Source organism: Fusarium oxysporum, chromosome 5 (assembly GCF_000149955.1).
Source record: "Fusarium oxysporum f. sp. lycopersici 4287 chromosome 5, whole genome shotgun sequence".
NCBI lineage: Eukaryota > Fungi > Ascomycota > Sordariomycetes > Hypocreales > Nectriaceae > Fusarium > Fusarium oxysporum.
The window spans coordinates 3,399,482-3,416,673 of NC_030990.1; the positions used below are offsets into that span (position 1 = coordinate 3,399,482).

A 17,192-nucleotide genomic window follows, 5' to 3' on the forward strand; every position below is an offset into this window, starting at 1 on the left:
ACATCATAAAAAACTTACTCCCGACTTCCTCAGAAGTGAAAACAGCTCTCCACCTTCAACGAAATCCATCACCATGTAGAGGTTCTTCGGGTCCTGGAACGTGCCCCAGAGGGTAATGAGGAAAGGGTGCTTGACGTCAGCTAGCATGCGACGTTCGTCATTGGTATGTTCGACTTGCTTCATTTTGACCACCTGGGCCTTCTTGAGCACCTTGACCGCATAGAAACGCTGATTGTGCTTCGATTGGACTAAATGTACTCGGCCGAAGCTACCAGTTCCAAGCGTCCTCAAGATATCGAAGTCACCCAACGAGTATTTTCCCTTTGTTACGCGCATGACTGAACCAGTGCTAGCGTTCTGTTGGTGGTGCGGCTGGTGTTGGTACTGCTGGTGCTGTTGCGCTTGATTCTGGCTCTGGTTCTGCTGTTGTTGGAACTGCTGAGATGGCTGCTGGTGTTGTTGCTGCGCCTGCGACTGTTGCTGTTGCGGAGGCATACTCGGCTGTGGCAGAGCCTGTTGCTGCTGCTGTTGGAGGGCTGCGGGATCGGTTCCGGGACTGACGGTCTGCGGTCGATGGCTATCTATCGTGGCGGCTAGGTACTGCGGGTTGGTCTGGCCGTTGTTGTAGGAATTGCCCTGGGCATTGTGCTGCTGCTGTTGCTGGGGCGGGTTGATGAGGTTGTTGATGCTAGGTAGGTTCTGATGATCGTGATTCATAGGACTGCCCGCACCGTATGAGGGTTGATGGAGGTTAATTGCGCTCATATCTTCTTGTTGCTGTCCGTCGGTAGCTCCTGTCGTCTGCTCATTCGGCGCAGAGGATTGATTCGATTGAGACACGGCACCTTCCTGAATCCGGTCGGGCTGCTGCTGTTGTTGCTGGTTTTGGCCGTTGGTTGGTTGAGCACTTGGGGCTGAGGTGGATTGCCTGCTTGTTCGAGGCAGGTGAAAAGCTTTAGAGATGGACTTGGACCTGGAAGTGGTAGGAGTAACTGGACTAGTTGGACTTGAGGCAGAAGGGTCAGAGGTGCCCTCTCTGGTCCGCTTTTTCTTGAGAAACCCCAGTGAAGGCATAGGGTAGTAATAGTGTGACGACAGGAAGAGAGGGGGAGAGAATTGCAAGAGAAGCGGGGAGGGGATGAGATAGGTAGGTAGGTAGGTAGTGTGTAGGAGTGGTGGTGGTTGCGGTAGAATGGACCCAAAGATGAGGAAACACTCTCTGCAGATCGATCGAACGGAACGGAACAGGTCAGTTTACCCAGCCCAGCTTCTCAGCTTGGTTTGTGGTGGGCTTGTGGTGGATGTGGATGGATCCAATTGTGGGATATCCGGTTGAATTATGCCTTACTGAGAGCTCTCCGATTGATTGACAACAGGACGGCAGATACAGAGAGATAATAGAGAGGGACAGATGGATGAGACAGCAAAGTTGGAAGGATTGGAGCACGTTTGCTTCTCCTGGACCAGCAGGAGGTCAGTGAGCTCGCCTGGTGCAACCTACTAGCCCGAGCTAACCTTGCAATTGCAGCTCTCTCAAGTTCAGGTACAGCAACGTAATAGTGGGGAGAGGCTGGAGACTGACGTGCTGGTCTCGGTCTGGTCTGGTCTGTTCAAGACCGGCCTGTCTTTCTGTGGAGGAGCTCTCTTTCAGCTCGCTCAGATGTTAGATAAACAACGGTATCCAGAGCTATAGGCTAACAAGCATGCATGGATAGGACAGGGAGAATAAAGACAATGCTCGGTGGTGAGAACCTGGGCTTTGTTTATTTTTTCTTTTTGGTTTCGTAAGTGAACAAAGGATTTGGACTCTTGGCGCATTCCACCCGAGGCCGGCAATTGGATGGCTGATACTATTCCTTGGCTCTCTCTGGTGGCTGGCAAAGGTGGAGGGATAGGATACGAATAGCCAAAGATCCCTCGTTTGAGAATTTCCGTACGTTGGACGATGCTTTTGGTTTTGTTTTTGTTTTTTCACCGTTTAAACAGCCAAGCCAAAACTGAGCCCGTCTAATTGTGAGTGATCAAAATCTTCGCACAAGGCGATGGGGATATGAATGATTGTGAAGGCAGGGCAAGCCAGGACAAGGTACCTTAAGCAAGCTAGTAACAGTACAAGGTTTAAGCAGGCTGGTGATGATGTAGTAGTTGGAGCTTCGCCCACAACGAAAGTTGCCCCTCTTTTATGATCGGATCAACGATTGCACACAAGGGGGAGCTGATACTGATAGGCACAGATGATGTCGCGAGTTGTTGTTGCTGCGGGTTTCTTCGCTCTTGTGAACTCGCTTGCGGTGCTTTGTGTCCGTTCGTGTCCAAAACGAGGCGCCAGCTTGTCAAGACGAGATCTCTTTAGCGGCAATTGGTTGACTGATCTGCAAGTCTAGCATATAGTAGCTCGTAGCATCCGTGAGTATAGCGAGAATGACACGGGTTGGGTCAGAGCATAAAGAGCAATGCAATGATGTCGATGGTTTTAGTAGAGACTTGGGTAAAAGTGGAAATACCGAGGGCAAAGAGCAGCGAGTACTCGGCAAGACGTATGATAGAGTGCAAAAAGACCGGATAGTACACGAGTGACGACAATTGAGTCAGGCAATAAGGTAGGATTGATCGACGTTGACGATGGCGATGATGGAGATGCACATGAAATATGTAGAAGATCAAATCCAAATGAGTAGATCCAAACAAGGTGAGCTGGGTGAGGAAAAGTCGAGACAGCTGAGAGGGTTGGCGCCCTGTATGAGAGGGATCTCACTAGATCGGATTGGAATGGAAGGGAGAGAGATTCTCGATTGCTCAGCAAAGACAAAAGACACAAGTAGGATCTGATCGGTTATTGGGTGTTTCAAAAGCTGACATCAGGAGCTACAGCGAAAAGAAAAACAACACAGCACAATGGAGTACGGCAAAGAGCCGATGAAACTACTATCTTGACATTGGACGAGATTCGGCGCTTGGCGTCGCTAGTTGCAGAGTGAAAGTGGGCTATCGCGAGTCAAAGGCGGGGTGGATGATCTGTGAGCCGACGGGAGCTTCCTGTGTTAGAAGTTACTCGGTTAAGTACCTAAATCTAGAGAGGAGAGAGGGCTTTTGTATGAGTGGATGATCAACTAGACCAACACCAACTCACAAAAGCTTCCTTGAGATCAGTCATAACTCAATCAAGCTCCCGGCTCAGGATTAGTGTGCCCGCTGGAACGTGTAGTGATTAGATGAGATGAATTTCTCGTGTACCTGAATGCAGTGGAATGTCGTATCTCCTTTGTGCTCAGTTTGATCACTAATAATTCGGGGATTTGGAGTCTAGGTTATCTGAACATCCATACATTAATCTGGTGTTGCACTGTGCCTTGCATGAAATCAAAGTCCGAATTGCCGCTCTATCTCTTGTCTGAGGTTTGCTTTTATTCTACTTGTACCAAAAGAGGCTGTGTGTGTCCTTTCTGTCAACTCAAGTTACTATCATACCTCCTATTTCATACAGGCTAGGTTGACTTTCAGCATTATAAATTAGTACTCAAACCGTCATGAGTACATAGTAAAGACAAATCGTTTCATTACTTGGCGTTAGCTCAACATCTCTCACCTATCCCAATGATTCAGATATACCCAAATCTAATCAATTATTTTCGACAGGGCACAGCGAGTTCGCCAAGTCATGTCTATGACGATCCCTGCCTCTGTGTGCAACCTGTCTCAAAGGAAAATTAATTACCATCAAGTTCGCCGTTTTCAGGAATCATCGATGATTCTCCGTCAAGCTAATTTGAATTTACCTATTAATTGATCATTGGTTGTGGATGTATAATATATATATATATATATATATATTTTAAAAAAAAGGCCGCCAAAAGCTCGATCGATTTGTCCATATTGGTCTACAGACGATGCGTTCGTCCCTGGTTAATGATACCAATGGCAGTATTTCTCAATACAAGGCTTCCCTTCTACTAACAACTCTACCTCACAAAGTCAATTTCTAAATGAAGGTTCTGAAAGCAGGAACATTTGAACCAGGAACCAGTAGTCATAACACAACAAAATAATAGATTGTTTTTTTCGTATCAAAGGTATGTCACAATGCTCACCGACTTGTACCCTTCTCGTCGCCTCTCCCTTACTCAAAACACAGATACAAAAGATTCAAGGAAAGCTGAATGATGCTGTCTAAGCGGAGACTTTTTGTCTCACCAATCTGTTCCCGTCCCTTCATTTCAGGCGCTGGCCCCATTCGTCTTCAGCTATCCAGTCTAGAACCTGTGCGATTTGGCCTTGGCTCGGTAGGCAGTGTAGCCAACATAAGCACCGCCAGCAACAATAATGAACAGGATGATTTTGGTAAAGAACCATGTCCAGCTACCGCCCTGCTTGTTTCCGTTGGTGGTCTTACCGGTGCCCTTGCGTCCCTTGTTCTTAGTGCCAGATGACTTGCCAGTGTTGCTGGTGCCAGGCTGAGTATAAAGGTTCTTGGCCGCCACGGAGATGATATCGTGGTTGTCGCTGAGCTCACCAGTCTCAGCAGTGAAACCAACATAGGCAATGTTAGGAATGGCCGGGGGCTCCTCGAGGTCGAAGCATGTCTGCCACTCATCCTCAACCTTGTACTGGAGCTCCAGCTTGAGTTGTTTGTCCTGGAAGTAGGTGAGGCGCATCTTGGTAGGGACACTCGCATGTCGAATACCACGCGCAGAGCAGCCAGCGAGCTCGGTGTGTTTTCCATCGTTGGATTTGTCGTAAGAGGTCTTGCCATCGCCATACATGGCCATGACATAGGGGAAGACAACGCCGGGACGGTTGTTCTTGTAAGTATCGATGAAGACTCCGAGGCCTTCGAAGTTATCAGGCCCTCCAAAGACAGTACCCTGTTGCGCACGCTGGCGGGTAATCCACATAGCAAAACCGTCTCCATAGAGCTGGTTCTTGCCCGAGATCTTGAATTCAACCTCGACCTGCCAGTTTGTCGCAGTGAGGGGAACTCGTGAGTACATCCACCCTGACTGCGATGGACGATCCGAAGTAAGTCGGATGTACCTATAACAAGTCAACCCATATCCGAAGTATGTCGTTGTCAGCGAATTGAGGATGCATACGAATCGGTTCGAATAATGGTATCTCCGCCAAAGTCGTACCAGCGGCTTTGCATGTCCGAGTCAAGGTAGGGCTGTTCGAGTAAAAGAGTTAATTGATCTGTCGATCTGTGAACGTCTGCTCGCGTGCGCCGCAACTAACCTGGGTCAAGGAATGTGTCCTGAGCTAGAGAGTGAAGAACGTTAGCAAAGAAGCTCAAAACGATCAGCCAGAAGAAGGCAGGGGTGCATACCGAAATACTCCTGATGTTATCATCAAGGTCATCAGCGCGGGCAGTCCATGCGAGCGCACCAAGGAGCGCCGCTGATAGTGAGGGCAACCGCATGATGAAGCTATATTATGATGGTGTCTCTTCCCTGCTCTCTTCTCTCGCACAGGGCCAATTAGAGCTGGCTCGATATGGGCGCAAACCGCTCTAGGATGCGGCAACAAAGTCGTGACGTTTGGTGCTGGAACAGGAAGAAATTGACCACAGTGGTCGTTGTCAAAGTCGTTGTGACGTTGCGGATAAATGTAGGGGGTTGTTAATCGGGACAGGAGCTCACAAGTGTCCTCTTCCTCTGGACTCTGCCTGTGGCCGAAACGATTTTAGGTGAGTGCTCCCCACTGCAGGTACTTTCCCACTCTGGACGCTGGAACCCCTGCCACTTGACCCTTGATGAAACTTTAAAGCCACATAATAGCCACATTTTCTTTCACATGCATGCATATACAGAGTATTTATTTCACGATCTCAGCTCCTAGGAACCATTTGCTTACATGCTAATGACTATGTCTATACTCTATCGACATGAGAAACTTATTCATTCCCGAGAGTCAGAAGCAAATCAGAGGTCATACACGAGCTTGTAACCAGAAATCTTGCCATCCCGATACTCCTGAAACCCTTGCGCAACAGCGTCCAGCCCACCAGGGATAACTTTTGGTTTGTTAGGCTTGATCTTGCCCTCCTCAATCCACACAGGGAGTTTCTCATTGAATTCGGCACCGAGCTTGTGATCGTCTTCGCTTGCCTATAATGCTATCAGTTACGGCCATCAGTATAATCGAGGCACTTACAGGAAATTGAGCCTTCTTGTACTGGATAACTCTGTTGAAAGCGGTCCAGACAAGCACGGGTGTGACTTTGGTCTGCTTCGTCACATTCTCAGTGAGGCTCTTATCAGGCCTGACAGTAGTGAGGGTGCCGCCAGTCTCATCAATGGCTTGGGATGCAGTTGTGGAAGACATTTTGTTGCCAATGGTGTCGAACACATATCGCAAACCAGGTGCGGTATCCTTGATCGATTTCACCACATCAGAATCGTTATAATCGAATACGTGGGATGCTCCAAGTGACCTGACAAGGTCGAAACTGTGAGGACTGCAAGTTGTGACAATCTTGAACCCAAAGATTGCTGCAATCTGAATGGCGTATTGCCCAACGCTCGCTGATTCATGTCAACACTCCGTTCGAAGCATTAGCAGTTGGATTACTTACAGCTTCCGCCCCAAATCAACACAACAGTGTCCGATTGGGTGCGGTCAATATTGAGACTATCTTTCGAAAAGAAGGCAAGCCAAGCCGTCAAAGACGCTAGCGGTACAGTGGCAGCCTCTCGGAGTGAAACATTCTTAGGCACTCGGAAGCAGATACTTTCATGGGCCTTCGTGTATTCACTAAATGCTCCTAGACCTTTGACTTCGCCTAATCATATCATATCAGCCGTGGTATGTAGGCATAGAGATGTTGAGCTTACCACCCCAGAGAAGGCCAGCGATCGTATCGCCCTCTGCAATTTTAGAGACTTCTTTACCAAGACGCTCGACTTTGCCTGCAAAGTCACAACCAAGCACAGCGCCGTTGCCGAAAAGGTTTAGGTCAAAAGCCTGGACTGCAAACCGTCAGTACAAGGATTTCATAATGGTTAAGAAAGACTGACCATCCGTTGGGTTCTGTGCTACAGTTGCAACCTTGACCAGGGCTTCGTGAGGTTCAAGCATTGGCGGCGAGATTGTTTTTAATGAGCTCAGGCTTGGAACCATTCTCTGGCACCTCCACCACCAAGGCATTCATTGTGCTAAGAACCATTCTGTCGATTTGGGTAAGCTGTTCTGAGATTGAATATGAAATCTTGTAAGTTTATCCCAGATTAGTTGAAATTGGTCTTATATTATATTCTGGTCCGAATGTATGACGGCACTCTCACTAATGCATATATACTGTAATGGTAACATCATTGGTGTACATCCACAGTGCATAACATGTTACGTCTGAGTATGCTTGTTCAACATGTGAGTGTGAACAACATAGAAACTAGTTAGGAATATCAGCAATATAATATCAATTCAAAACGATGCCCGTATGTGCACATAATGAACCCAAAACCAATATCATCATGACTCATGAAAGAGGTCACGTCCAAGCTGCTGGGTTTGAATTGAATCGAGCTGCTGAGTCATGTCTAACCTACCCCGGACCGTTGATTTTTCCAGCCCGCTATCTTTTTGCGACAGACAGGCGCCCAAGCTTTGCTTTTATGACCGACAACGTCACGACTCTAAACCAAACAATCACAAACATGGATTCCACACAAGTCAAGGCTGCTGTCATCAAGCAGGTTCAACAGGAGGCCAACCTGGTTAACGCCCGCACTCTCATTGAGGTCCGCCCATTTCACAATTCCTGACCTTCTTCTCAAGACTAACAATGGCCCATGACAGAAACTCCAAGAGACCTGCTTTGAGAAGTGCGTCCCCAAGCCCGGAACTTCTCTATCGAGCGGCGAGACGACTTGCATGACCAGCTGCATGGAGAAGTACATGGCCGCTTGGAACATGGTCAACGCAGCGTACATTGCCCGATTAAGGCAAGAGTCTGCTAGCTTGCAGAATTGAAGAAGCGAAGATTCTCAAAATCAAAAACCAACGGCTTGCGACAATTTTTATGAAAGCGCAAGATTGTAACATATTGTGACAACACGGGTCGGATGACACCCACGAGGAGATATTATCATGTACGAAGAACCGATTAAGGATAGAACAGGGCAATAGACGAACCGGAGGAGACATGACTGGGATGTTATGTCAAAAGCCATGCCATGTCGTTGTATACAACCTTCTTCAGTTCCTGAGTTTGGGTATCTAAGCTCCCCCAGCGGTCTTCTTTGCTTCTTCGGCCGCTCGTTTTCGAGCCAGGTATCGTTCCTTCGCACTTGAGATCTCGCCTTCTGTCTTCCGGCTCTTCGATGCCCGCTCAACTTCCTCCTTTTGTGCCGCTTCTTCATCCCGTGATCGCTTCATTGACTGCTCGAGCTGCTCCTCGATCATGCGTGACTGTCGTTCTCGTTGAGCTTGCTTTCTTCCAAACTGCTGATTTGTGACATCCTTCCGCGGCCGCTCGGCTTGTCGTTCCGCTTCGCGTTGGACTGATTCTTTCTTCTTTGCGCCAACGTTTAAGCCACCCCTGAGAAGCTGGCGCTTGTCGACCACTTGACCGTCTTCGTTGATGGCAACTGCGGCGCCCTTCTCGTTGAGCTCCTTGGCGATATCGGCCTCTGTCTTCTCCTTCTCTTGCTTGTCGTCATCTGCATTTTCCTCCTCGGGTGCGCCGTGCTTGGCCTTTTCCTCAGCCGCCCTGACAGCATCCGAATGCCTTTGCTCATCTTTATCGAGGAGTTTTCTGTAGAAGGCAGACATGCCACCACTCTTGTTCTTCTTTGCCTCTTCCTCTTCCCGTCTCCTCTCTTCCTCTTCAAGCCTCTTGTTCTCTTCCTGTTGTTTCCGATATGCTTCTGTGACAAACTTTTCCTTATCGGCAAATTCCTCCCCTTCGGCCTCTCGCTCCCTGGCAATTTTCTTCTCTTCTGCAATCAGTGCGTCGCGCTTCCGTACGTCGGCTGCCTGCAGGATGTTTTTCATATATTTTGGTCGTTTTTCCTGATCCTCCTTGGTAGCCTGTTTCTTTGGTTTGAGAGAATCGTAAACAGAATCGTACTCGTAGACGCTAGCATCGACTTCCGCGGCCGACTCGGCGTTTCTTCGTGATGTCAGAGAGCTAGAGAGATCCCCAAACATTATGTTTGGCTGACCCTTGGATTTGAGCTTCGGGGGTTGAGTCGGAGGGCCACCCTTCGGTTTGCCTAACTTGGTGATGTTGGCTGTTGCCTCTTGAGCGCGACCAAGGGCATCGAACTCTCCAATCTCTTCAGCTTTGCCCTCCCCGACTGCGCCTTCGTTGTCCGAATCATCATCGTCACCAAACATCGGCCTTCGCTTTGGTGGAGGGGGCTTCGACGCGCCTGGCTTCTTGCTAAGGTTGAGGCCGAAGGCCAATGGTTTGCTCATGTTGGGTGCTCTTATAGATCGCTGTAATATGACTTGCGCCAAGTATAGGTTGAACACGTATAGATGTTACGCGACGTTGGAAATGGTGGACCTGGTAAGTTGAAAGATTAAAGTTAAAGAGTCTTGACTGGGGATTGCTACAAAGGTGAAAAGCTCAGCGGAGACACCTGAGATTCAAGGTCACATTTGATTGGGACAGTATGGAAATATAGAAACCTGAGTAGGGCTGGTGGTAAGAGAAAACTTTCAAGTTGAGCAGTCAAAATATAATTCATTGTTTTCCTCTATATATTTCTGCTTATGATAACGTCTTTTTGAGTCGCGTGGATATTGATCGATATGCAACCACCCATTTTACAGTGGCGTCTGTACAGGCCACTAGCGTCCTCATGACGTGATTGGACAACTATGACCTTCGTGGGAGGATAGGTGTGCAACCTTCAAATGTACTGTAGAACCCTTAGATACGAATCTATTTCTTAAACCTCTAACAAACTGATCTTCAATACTCGCGATATCATGGAGTCTTGCTCGACGTGTGCAACCATCCTCTCATCAACGCCAGCGTACACGAAAGAGAAACTATCTCTTCCGCAAGACCGTCGAGTCGCGTGCTGTGCTAGAATCATATGTGGCAAATGTATTCATGTTCGTCATCTATCTAAACAATCATTTTTTATTCAGGCTGAAGCTGATACTCTTGCTTGGTAGAAGAACGAGCGATTTGCCGACTATTGTCCATATTGTCAGGTTTCGACAGGACCGACTTCTCTGCCGCAAGGGTTGAGGGAACCGCCGGCTTATACATCGCTGCCATCGTCCAGTTCAAGGACTGCACATATCTCCGGCGCGCCGCCACCATACTCAGCAGCCTCACCTACGCCGAATGTCGACGATGAGAAGGCAGCGTTGGCGCAAGATGTTATAAAAGAAGATGCTCCGGATATCCTGCATTTCCTTGACCATCGCCATGACAGCGTCAGCTCCTTATCTCTTCGATACGGCGTGCCCACTCATGCTCTGCGGCGAAGTAATAACATCACGAGCGACCACTTGATTCTCGGAAGACGAACAGTGTTGATTCCTGGCGAGTATTACAAGGGCGGAGTTAGTCTCTCACCACGGCCCATCGAGGGCGAAGATGAGGAGCTGAGGAAGGGCAAGATTCGCCGCTTCATGACATCCTGCAAAGTCTCCGACTATGACATTGCTGTGCTGTACTTGGAACAATCTAGCTATGATCTTGAGAACGCTGTTACAGCATATTTGGACGATGAAAAATGGGAGCAAGAAAATCCAGCCTCTGGCAAAAGTAAGAAGGCCGACAAATATAAGAACCGTGGCCCGTTTTGGAGAGGACTCTGATCGAGTTTTGGATTGATTATTAGATTCATGGTTCGTACCGCGTCGCGGTTCTCAACACACGGTTCGGTTCGTTGATTACCTGTTTTCTTCCAAGACAGGGACTTTTAGCCCTGTACGTTAACGCCGCCAACAACCCAAACACTTCAAGTTTTGTACAATGGCTTTCATAGGATATACTAAAGATACCACTTTTCCTTCATCAGAATGCAGACCGTGTACGAATATCCTGAACTTTGGTTAGCACATTGTGAGAATATAAACGTCGCGCCAAGGAGAACTTACAGAAATCTTCCGCTCGATCTCTCGGACCGATCGGTCCAATTCGCCGGCAATCATAAGCTTCTTGTCGTTGGGCAAGAGGTTGTATCGCTCGCATAGATCGCCATCAATGACTCCCTTGACAGGAGCATAATAACCGCGATACATGAGATGATCTCGTCCGGCGAGCGGGGGGTCCTCGGTCCTTAGGTGTTGTTCGAGATTCTGGAAGAAGTCCGCATCTTCACGACTGATAAATGGTATGAAAACTCCGATAGTGCCCATGATACCACTCCATAGCAAAATTTCCTGTCCACCAACTACCAGACTCGTTTTGGTGATACTGGTTGGTATGTCCTGTGTGTAGAAATGGCACATCAGACTTACTCTGTGAGGTGTACCGTGAAGATATTCTCGCGCATTAATAAGATGCAAGCCCGTTTGCTCCTCGTCAGCCTCTTCACTGGCCTTTTCAGGGCAGCGGACAATGAACATATTTCCGAACTTGTCACCGCCGGCCACCGACTCGTAATCTACCATGGTTGTGCATGTGGTCCACCTTGCGATGGTATCATCGACGAAGGGAATGAGTTTGTTCGACGCAGGCTTGTATACCACGTAGGTTACGCCCTGTTGAACATCACCAACAATAATTCGACTGCCCTGGGTGTTCAGGGACACGATCTGCTGCGCTGCTACTTCAGCCTGAGATTTGCGGAGCATCTGTCTCATGCCAAGATCATATATACGCAACTGTGTTCCAACTGCAACAGCTACTCTTCCTTGAAAAGCCAAAAGAGCTAGAGGTGGTTCTTCAATCTTGGTTTTGTGAATGAACTCAAGTTCTCGCCCCCCATCTTGAAATCGGTAAATGTGTAGATATCCTTCGCTGTAGCTGCGAGGATTGACCACCATGTCCTTGCCGGTACCAACTACCAAAAAGCTCTCGTTATCTTGGCTTGAAAAAGACACGATGGCTGCACTGACGGCCGCTTCATTGTTCTCCAGATCAATCGTTTGCACAACTTGTCCTTCCTCGGACAGTGGATCTATCACATTAATGCAAGATGCCCATCGACGTGTACCTTTGGGATAGCCAAAATCTTCAGGTGGGAGCACTCTAGAATCACCGTTGACGATTTTGGGGTCTGCCAAAAGTTGTGCACGTAACTCAGGTGGTAAAGTGTTGTTGTCTGCCTCGATAGTGTAGAAGAGAGGCTGATCAGGGTGCTTTACAAGTTTCTTCGGGGTATAAGTCAAAGGAATTGATTTCTGGATGAGTGTATCGCCAAGCCGATCGATATTAAAAATTCTGCCAGCGTTAGCGCACGCCTCGCTTTATGATGCCATAGGAACATTGTAGGAATGTGTTGCTTCAGTAGGAACAATTGGAAAAAAATGCGTAATAGGCCTCATTGCTTAAAGCATAGGATCCCGTTTTCTCATCATATGCAACCGAATATCAGGAGTAAGAAAAAGGAATAACGACGTACCGTAATGATTGACCCTGGATACCAACAATGCCTTCTTCGCACTGCTCACTACTGAAGTTCCAACCCCACTCAAGGTCGACGTAGTTTAGGGGCGTCACTACAAAACCTTTTGTGATCGGGTCTGCGTAACCAAGCCAAGGCCTGGAGCTTAGACCAAGCACGCATGTCTTGCCTTGAACTGTGACCTGGAAAAGTCGGACTTCCTTGGGACCGAGGAACTTTTGGCGCGTGTCTGTCAACTCACCAGTGACTTCGTCAAGAACTGTCCTGAGATAGACACCGGAGTGTAAACCGATGTGGAGATAGAGGGTAGAACCGCCCGACGAGGAGTCATCCATTGCGATGATTGCCAGCGATGTTGGAGCAGCCGTAAGAGCCTGAACTGACTTGTTTTCCAAAGTCGACTCTGGATCCAGGCTTAGAATGCGGACAGTGCAATCGTCACAACCGACGGCCAAGAATGAACTTCTTAATCGTCCCTCGGGGACGTCACCCAGGCTTAGGCAAGTAACGGTACCAAACATCTCCTTCTTTTCATCATACTCAGCCAGTGAGCCGTCCGCATCCATCTCGAAGTAGACAATCTCACCAGAGCTGAGAGCGACAGCGACCTGATGAGCATTGGCTGTAGCAGCAACAATGGAGCGATGTTGCGGGGCGGCCCATTCATTGACATGACCATTACGCACATGTCGAATGCCCTTGGGATGAACCTGGATCAGTCCATCATCACCAAGGAGCTGGGCCGCCAGCGTTGGAACACTTGTGAGAAAACCGGAGTCACTGACTTCCTCAACAGTCTCGCCAATACTGAGGACTAGCGTACCGTTGGTAAATGATAGTACAATGTAAGCATCATACTGTTCTGAGCGATTCAGCTTCAGCGTCCAAACAGCAGAAGGAATTCCAGGCAGTTCAGAGGCAACAATCTCGTTGACTTCCAAACCATGCTTGAGCATCCTGAAGCTACTTCGGGGGCCGTTACCACAAATGGTATAGATTTGAGGTGCATCTTCTCCAGTGAGGTTTGCGACCTTGCAATCTAGGAGGGGATTCATGGCAGGGATGCTCTCGACCAGGGCCAAGTTTTCAGTTGGCCGAGGGTGGAAGTAAACCGGTTCGTAAGAAGCCCTGGGATCCGCGGGGAAGTCATCACTGTAGAACTCTAGTTCCTCATCGTCATCACCGAGCTTTTCAAATTGGTAGAATGAGTAGTTACCAAACTGAGAAGCAACGTAGAGGAAACCGCTCTTCAAAATGCAGAGACTTGAGGCGACCGGAACGGTGTCAAAATACTTGATCTTGAGTCTTTTGACTTCTCCAGTGGGGTTGCCTTCCTCATCCTCAATCATATCGATCGAGAGTTTGAAGAGATCACCGTCGTCTGTTTGCAGGAGGAAGAAAAACGCGCCTGCACTGCCTTTCAGCTTGTGCATGATACCAGACACGATCGTGCGCTTGCGGTTTGGATCTTCAGTGGCGCCGCGTCGACGAGGGATGGCAACACGGAACGCTTCCTGATTTGAGTGTCGATATGTGATATTTTCCTCACCGCACACGAGCACACCACTAGGCCCATCATTTCCACCAGGGACCTGGAACAGAATTGAGGCTGTTGGGTCAACAGGGTCTGACCACTTGCGCACAACGTGATTGAGTCCCAAATCAAGCTCGTAATAAACCAATTGAGTGTCCAACTCTTCCATTGCTTGGCCGGTCGAGTCTTGGTCAATCTCGGAGTAGTCAATCTCGAGAGCGGCAAACACTGGATTCGAGTAGCCGACATCAAGCGCAACCATGGAGATGACCAGGACGCCAGGTTTGTGGGCCTCAAGCGGTGACGAGATTGTGAGCTCAGCTTGTGAGTTACGGTTGAGAACGTAGACAAGTTTGTTCTTCTCAGTTGAGGCAATTAAGCATGCTCTGCCCTTAGGGTCGCAGGCTAGATACTCGCCAGGAATGACTCTCCGTACACCGGATTTGCCAAAAGTTTCGAGATGTAAACGGTGAAAGCGGTTCTGTGCAGGGAGGTACTCAATGATTGTGATACGACCAGAGTCGGACGCAATGATCAAGTAGTCTGGAAGATTTGTTAGCTTTGGGATTCTTGTAACAGGACATCAAGTACTCGGTAGCGCTGTGGTCGACGCGTCTGTGGCATCGCTTTCGAATATCACTAAGTGATTTTCCTGAGAGGGGTATTGGATTGACTTACCCTTATTGCTACCAGCTAACCGAAAAGCGGCGAGGGAACGGATGATGCCAAAGACATCATGTGATAGGAGGGTAATCACCTTTCCCTGGGATGGATCGGGTCGTAGTAGGGAGAGCTGCGAGCCAGCAGCAGTGATGATAAGCTGTTCTCTAGTGCCTGCGAACTGGCCCAGGACCGCTTGCGTGACGTTTGTCGGCGGCTGAACCGTCAGCGAGTACAAGAACATGTTCGACGTGGTCGCCATGTTTGCGGCTAGGCGCAGATGAGCCTGCGCGGCTTCAAAGACAAAGGCAGGTCAGATTGTGTCGCGTCGAAGCTGATGGTTGGAGCTTTTGAAACTCGAGCGAGCTTTGATGTCAAAAGTTTGGCGCGCTTCGGAGGAATTATTTTGCGGCGCAGATGATTGTGGTCCGAGCTCTTTGAATTATCCCACTTCAGCGATATCAGGCCTTCCGAAGAAGTCTGGGTATTGAATTGTGTCCGGGATTTGGCTGATTTTGTTCCTAAGATGGAGCCCACTCTGAGGAAAGCAGCCTCGAGCATCTGTGGGCAATGCTCTGCAACTGTTCGGAGGCAATTGGCCTCTGGAGCGGTAGCTAAGCCATGGATGAGAATATCAGCCCATCATGTCCGCAGAAATTCAACTATCAAGGACCAGAAAAGAGCCGCGCCCGCGCCCAAGAACCGAGACTTTTCTACTTCCTCAGTGACAAAATCTGAGGCCACCGCATCTGTCACCAACAAGACGTCTCCGTCACCATTACGCCTGAGTCAGGACAACCTCTTTCATCCGTTTTCAAAGTCGCCAGTACCAGAGTTCCGGCAACGAGCTGCTTTTATGCGACAGCATGCCTACTGCCCTCACCCCGATCACCAGCAAACGAAGCTTCCTACCATTGCCCCGAAACCCGAGGATCCTGAGGCTGCGAAAGGAACCCAGCCGCCCCAGCACGTCAACTTTGAATGCCCAGACTGTGGCTTACCAGTTTATTGCTGTGAGGAACATTGGATGGATGATTACGAAAAGCACTTGGAAGTTTGCGACACTCTTAGACAGATTAACGAAGATGACCATGATTTGCGCTCGGGCCGAGTATTCGAAGAAGGCAACCTCCCAGATCTTCAGATGGAACATGCGGCTATCAACATGACAAATTGGGATACTTTCATGTATACACGAGAGTTTGATGCTGTCAACTCTGATCGTCAGATGAGACAGATTACCCGGCTCTTGACTTATCCCGTAACCATTGGCAGTATTCTCCATGAACTTAGCCCTTACAGTATCAAGGCTGGAGAGCGAATGACTACAGAGGGACTGAAGAGTTTCAGCGGTTAGTGCAACGACTGACCAGAGAATAGCCATGAACTGATTGATTATACCAGCATTGAGATACAACTTGCATCCTCCCAAGTCAGGTCGAGGAACTGGCGTTGGTGAGCTCAAACCCGAGGCACCAGCTGTCAGAATTTTCATCCTGGGAGCTCGTGCTGAGTCTTCTCTCCCTCGACCTGCTTGGGTTCAGCTGGCACATATGTTCCCCGAAGCCAGACTACACCTCATCTTTGTTGGGCCTGAAAGCATGGCCAACCGTGACGATGAGTTCCCGTTGCCAGAACGTACCCCTTCAAACCCCTTTGGAGCCGTCGTAGAGGATCGCGTCTGGTACAAGATGAAGATAAGTACAATCGTGGATTACTACCACACAGTCCACCAGACGCAACACTTTGCACCATATGATCCTTACTTCGACTGCTTTGTGCTATTCCACCCTGGTCTGGGTCATCCTGCAAGCAGTCACGAGTGGGAAGAAACCCTACCCCTTCTCCTTGAGACTAAGATCCCCATTATCAGCACAGGCTATACCCAGTTTGATATGGAACGCGACGTCGAGTGGGTGAACAAGAAGTCGAAGGGCGAGTTTGATATTCTTCTGCAGCCTGGAGAGAATGTTTTCAGGAGTCTTCGATGGGATCTGAACGACATGGACCCCCAGGACATCAGCTGTGGTAACTGGGGAGTGTGGGCATTCCGTGGTAAGAGGTATGTTGTTGTCAATCCATTGTTGAAAACGAGCTGAGCTGACCGTACAATTGCAGATATGAGACGGCCACAAGAGACGCCTGAACATAGTCTTATGTAGATAAAAGCGAGGGGGCAGTTGTACCAATAATGTACAGAATCTGTAGTATAGGTACCGGTCGGTAGATTCCATAGGACCGGAAGCATTTCTCCTTTCTCTGAGTGAAACATCTTTGAGGATGAGCGGTAGCAGAAAAAGAACATCTCCTGAAACAGAATTTCTACGTTTCCGTCACTGAAAATTACCCCAGATCAAGGTAGGTACTGATTATTCTATGGCTTGAACTGTATTCAATCAATATATACCACTTTAATATGTTTGGAATGTTCATTGCTGTTACTCGGGAAGTTACAGCATGGGTAT

General features: G+C 48.6%; 9 protein-coding genes across 10 annotated transcripts; 4 read left to right on the plus strand and 5 right to left on the minus strand.

Moving 5' to 3' along the window:
• Nucleotides 1–3: 3 nt before the first annotated feature.
• FOXG_02166 (uncharacterized protein) lies at nucleotides 4–1,074 on the minus strand (the record flags this gene model as incomplete). The annotated part of the gene is made up of 1 exon (XM_018379491.1): nucleotides 4–1,074. The coding sequence occupies one exon, from the start codon at nucleotides 1,072–1,074 to the stop codon at nucleotides 4–6; it is 1,071 nt and encodes a 356-aa protein (XP_018235538.1).
• A 1,596-nt stretch (nucleotides 1,075–2,670) lies between these two features.
• On the plus strand, nucleotides 2,671–2,920 carry FOXG_18243 (uncharacterized protein; the record flags this gene model as incomplete). The annotated part of the gene is made up of 2 exons (XM_018398304.1): nucleotides 2,671–2,726; nucleotides 2,872–2,920. 2 exons carry the CDS (start codon nucleotides 2,671–2,673, stop codon nucleotides 2,918–2,920), a joined length of 105 nt encoding a protein of 34 aa, XP_018235539.1.
• Nucleotides 2,921–3,854: 934 nt separating this feature from the next.
• FOXG_02167 (lectin, mannose-binding 2) lies at nucleotides 3,855–5,701 on the minus strand. Its single transcript, XM_018379492.1, has 4 exons — nucleotides 5,321–5,701; nucleotides 5,230–5,253; nucleotides 5,091–5,161; nucleotides 3,855–5,031 (listed from the first exon to the last, which is right to left on the minus strand). The coding sequence occupies exons 1-4, from the start codon at nucleotides 5,411–5,413 to the stop codon at nucleotides 4,251–4,253; spliced, it is 969 nt and encodes a 322-aa protein (XP_018235540.1). The 5' UTR covers nucleotides 5,414–5,701; the 3' UTR covers nucleotides 3,855–4,250.
• A 92-nt stretch (nucleotides 5,702–5,793) lies between these two features.
• On the minus strand, nucleotides 5,794–7,206 carry FOXG_02168 (uncharacterized protein). The gene is made up of 5 exons (XM_018379493.1): nucleotides 7,011–7,206; nucleotides 6,828–6,962; nucleotides 6,569–6,775; nucleotides 6,148–6,518; nucleotides 5,794–6,101 (listed from the first exon to the last, which is right to left on the minus strand). The coding sequence occupies exons 1-5, from the start codon at nucleotides 7,138–7,140 to the stop codon at nucleotides 5,916–5,918; spliced, it is 1,029 nt and encodes a 342-aa protein (XP_018235541.1). The 5' UTR covers nucleotides 7,141–7,206; the 3' UTR covers nucleotides 5,794–5,915.
• A 211-nt stretch (nucleotides 7,207–7,417) lies between these two features.
• On the plus strand, nucleotides 7,418–9,643 carry FOXG_02169 (uncharacterized protein). Its single transcript, XM_018379494.1, has 2 exons — nucleotides 7,418–7,733; nucleotides 7,792–9,643. The coding sequence occupies exons 1-2, from the start codon at nucleotides 7,425–7,427 to the stop codon at nucleotides 7,963–7,965; spliced, it is 483 nt and encodes a 160-aa protein (XP_018235542.1). The 5' UTR covers nucleotides 7,418–7,424; the 3' UTR covers nucleotides 7,966–9,643.
• Nucleotides 8,212–9,414, minus strand: FOXG_02170 (uncharacterized protein; the record flags this gene model as incomplete). The annotated part of the gene is made up of 1 exon (XM_018379495.1): nucleotides 8,212–9,414. The coding sequence occupies one exon, from the start codon at nucleotides 9,412–9,414 to the stop codon at nucleotides 8,212–8,214; it is 1,203 nt and encodes a 400-aa protein (XP_018235543.1).
• A 221-nt stretch (nucleotides 9,644–9,864) lies between the features above and the next one.
• Nucleotides 9,865–11,049, plus strand: FOXG_18244 (uncharacterized protein). Its single transcript, XM_018398305.1, has 2 exons — nucleotides 9,865–10,062; nucleotides 10,126–11,049. The coding sequence occupies exons 1-2, from the start codon at nucleotides 9,934–9,936 to the stop codon at nucleotides 10,777–10,779; spliced, it is 783 nt and encodes a 260-aa protein (XP_018235544.1). The 5' UTR covers nucleotides 9,865–9,933; the 3' UTR covers nucleotides 10,780–11,049.
• FOXG_02171 (pre-mRNA-splicing factor RSE1) lies at nucleotides 10,244–15,061 on the minus strand. 2 transcript variants are annotated; one of them, XM_018379496.1, is made up of 4 exons: nucleotides 14,746–15,061; nucleotides 12,531–14,610; nucleotides 11,062–12,349; nucleotides 10,244–11,005 (listed from the first exon to the last, which is right to left on the minus strand). In XM_018379496.1, exons 1-4 carry the CDS (start codon nucleotides 14,987–14,989, stop codon nucleotides 10,979–10,981), a joined length of 3,639 nt encoding a protein of 1,212 aa, XP_018235545.1. In that variant the 5' UTR covers nucleotides 14,990–15,061; the 3' UTR covers nucleotides 10,244–10,978. The 2 variants fall into 2 exon arrangements, with proteins under 2 accessions (XP_018235545.1, XP_018235546.1); XM_018379497.1 differs by lacking the exon at nucleotides 14,746–15,061 and having other exon boundaries at nucleotides 12,531–14,697.
• Nucleotides 15,062–15,152: 91 nt separating this feature from the next.
• Nucleotides 15,153–17,151, plus strand: FOXG_02172 (uncharacterized protein). The gene is made up of 3 exons (XM_018379498.1): nucleotides 15,153–16,079; nucleotides 16,132–16,789; nucleotides 16,846–17,151. Exons 1-3 carry the CDS (start codon nucleotides 15,254–15,256, stop codon nucleotides 16,871–16,873), a joined length of 1,512 nt encoding a protein of 503 aa, XP_018235547.1. The 5' UTR covers nucleotides 15,153–15,253; the 3' UTR covers nucleotides 16,874–17,151.
• Nucleotides 17,152–17,192: the final 41 nt, after the last annotated feature.

Coding starts and splice junctions, on each gene's coding strand:
- FOXG_02167 (XM_018379492.1), bottom strand. CDS start 5,413: ATGCGGTTGCCCTCACTATCAGCGGCGCTCCTTGGTGCGCTCGCATGG. Junction 5,162..5,229: donor GGACACATTCCTTGACCCAG/GTTAGTTGCGGC, acceptor TTACTCGAACAG/CCCTACCTTGACTCGGACAT. Junction 5,032..5,090: donor ACCATTATTCGAACCGATTC/GTATGCATCCTC, acceptor GACTTGTTATAG/GTACATCCGACTTACTTCGG.
- FOXG_02168 (XM_018379493.1), bottom strand. CDS start 7,140: ATGCCTTGGTGGTGGAGGTGCCAGAGAATGGTTCCAAGCCTGAGCTCA. Junction 6,776..6,827: donor CGCTGGCCTTCTCTGGGGTG/GTAAGCTCAACA, acceptor TGATATGATTAG/GCGAAGTCAAAGGTCTAGGA. Junction 6,102..6,147: donor ACAAGAAGGCTCAATTTCCT/GTAAGTGCCTCG, acceptor ATAGCATTATAG/GCAAGCGAAGACGATCACAA.
- FOXG_02169 (XM_018379494.1), top strand. CDS start 7,425: ATGCCCGTATGTGCACATAATGAACCCAAAACCAATATCATCATGACT. Junction 7,734..7,791: donor ACGCCCGCACTCTCATTGAG/GTCCGCCCATTT, acceptor GGCCCATGACAG/AAACTCCAAGAGACCTGCTT.
- FOXG_18244 (XM_018398305.1), top strand. CDS start 9,934: ATGGAGTCTTGCTCGACGTGTGCAACCATCCTCTCATCAACGCCAGCG. Junction 10,063..10,125: donor TATGTGGCAAATGTATTCAT/GTTCGTCATCTA, acceptor CTTGCTTGGTAG/AAGAACGAGCGATTTGCCGA.
- FOXG_02171 (XM_018379496.1), bottom strand. CDS start 14,989: ATGGCGACCACGTCGAACATGTTCTTGTACTCGCTGACGGTTCAGCCG. Junction 12,350..12,530: donor ATCCAGGGTCAATCATTACG/GTACGTCGTTAT, acceptor TAACGCTGGCAG/AATTTTTAATATCGATCGGC. Junction 11,006..11,061: donor AGATCGAGCGGAAGATTTCT/GTAAGTTCTCCT, acceptor ACCAAAGTTCAG/GATATTCGTACACGGTCTGC.
- FOXG_02172 (XM_018379498.1), top strand. CDS start 15,254: ATGGAGCCCACTCTGAGGAAAGCAGCCTCGAGCATCTGTGGGCAATGC. Junction 16,080..16,131: donor GGGACTGAAGAGTTTCAGCG/GTTAGTGCAACG, acceptor TGATTATACCAG/CATTGAGATACAACTTGCAT. Junction 16,790..16,845: donor TGGGCATTCCGTGGTAAGAG/GTATGTTGTTGT, acceptor GTACAATTGCAG/ATATGAGACGGCCACAAGAG.